The 796-nt window shown below is 37.8% G+C and overlaps 1 protein-coding gene across 1 annotated transcript in view; it reads left to right on the top strand.

The window, feature by feature from the left end:
• Positions 1–695, top strand: part of LOC106678026 (low density lipoprotein receptor adapter protein 1-A) — a 40915-nt gene extending 40220 nt beyond the window's left edge. The window contains exon 3 of the mRNA XM_014416303.2: positions 264–695. Within this exon, the coding sequence (XP_014271789.1) occupies positions 264–557 (294 nt within the window). The 3' untranslated portion in view covers positions 558–695. The remainder of the gene's footprint in view (positions 1–263) is intronic.
• Positions 696–796: the final 101 nt, after the last annotated feature.

Genomic DNA, 796 nt, shown 5'->3' with positions numbered 1-796 from the left:
ATATTAAAAAAATAAATAATGAGATATATATTACATAATTAAAACAAAACAGCATCGATAAAACTCAAAAAGTTCAACTTGATCCAGTAGCCTTTGTAAATTACTATGTGTTCCTTGTTGTTGAATTACACACAATGAATGATATGTCGTTGTACATAATACTTCTATTATCTCTTCGTCGGAGCTAAAGGGGTTTATATTTAAATTGATTTCCAAAGATTTGTTAGCATAGGATAGAAACAGTTTAATCTATTCCATTTCAGACGATCTCTTACGGCGTGCAAGACCTGGTCTATACTAGAGTGTTCTGCATGATCGTCGTTCGAGACGCCGGAGATACCAGGAACCCGTTCGAGTGTCATGGGTTCGTCTGCGAGTCTCGAACCTCCGCACGACGGCTGACCTACTGCTTGGCCACCGCCTTCGCAGATTACTCTGCTCGGGTTCGGGGCTCAGGAGGCCATGGTACGAGAGTATGGGACCCTCCCAAATTCGCCGTCGACCTCCGCACTCCGGAGGAACTCAGAGCGGACATACGAGCTGACTCGGAGGCTTGAAACACCATTGGCGTTAACTAAGCACTTGTATTTTACTGCTGTGAATTGTAAAAAAAAAAAAAAAAAAATGTATATAAGGGTATTTATTTTATTTTTCCTCTATAAATGTTGGATCATTATTTCTTTCATCAGTTTTATAGATTTAATTGTAACTTTTCATAAGTTAATATCAGGTCAGTCATTCAATATTAATTGATTTTTTAAAGTTCATTTTACGATTGTTGTTATTTATGGTTCCA

Source organism: Halyomorpha halys, unplaced genomic scaffold, assembly GCF_000696795.3.
Source record: "Halyomorpha halys isolate HHAL.00 unplaced genomic scaffold, Hhal_1.1 Scaffold120.1, whole genome shotgun sequence".
Lineage (NCBI taxonomy): Eukaryota > Metazoa > Arthropoda > Insecta > Hemiptera > Pentatomidae > Halyomorpha > Halyomorpha halys.
Note: the sequence above shows the minus strand (reverse complement) of the source record. Positions and strands in the feature narration are given on the sequence as shown.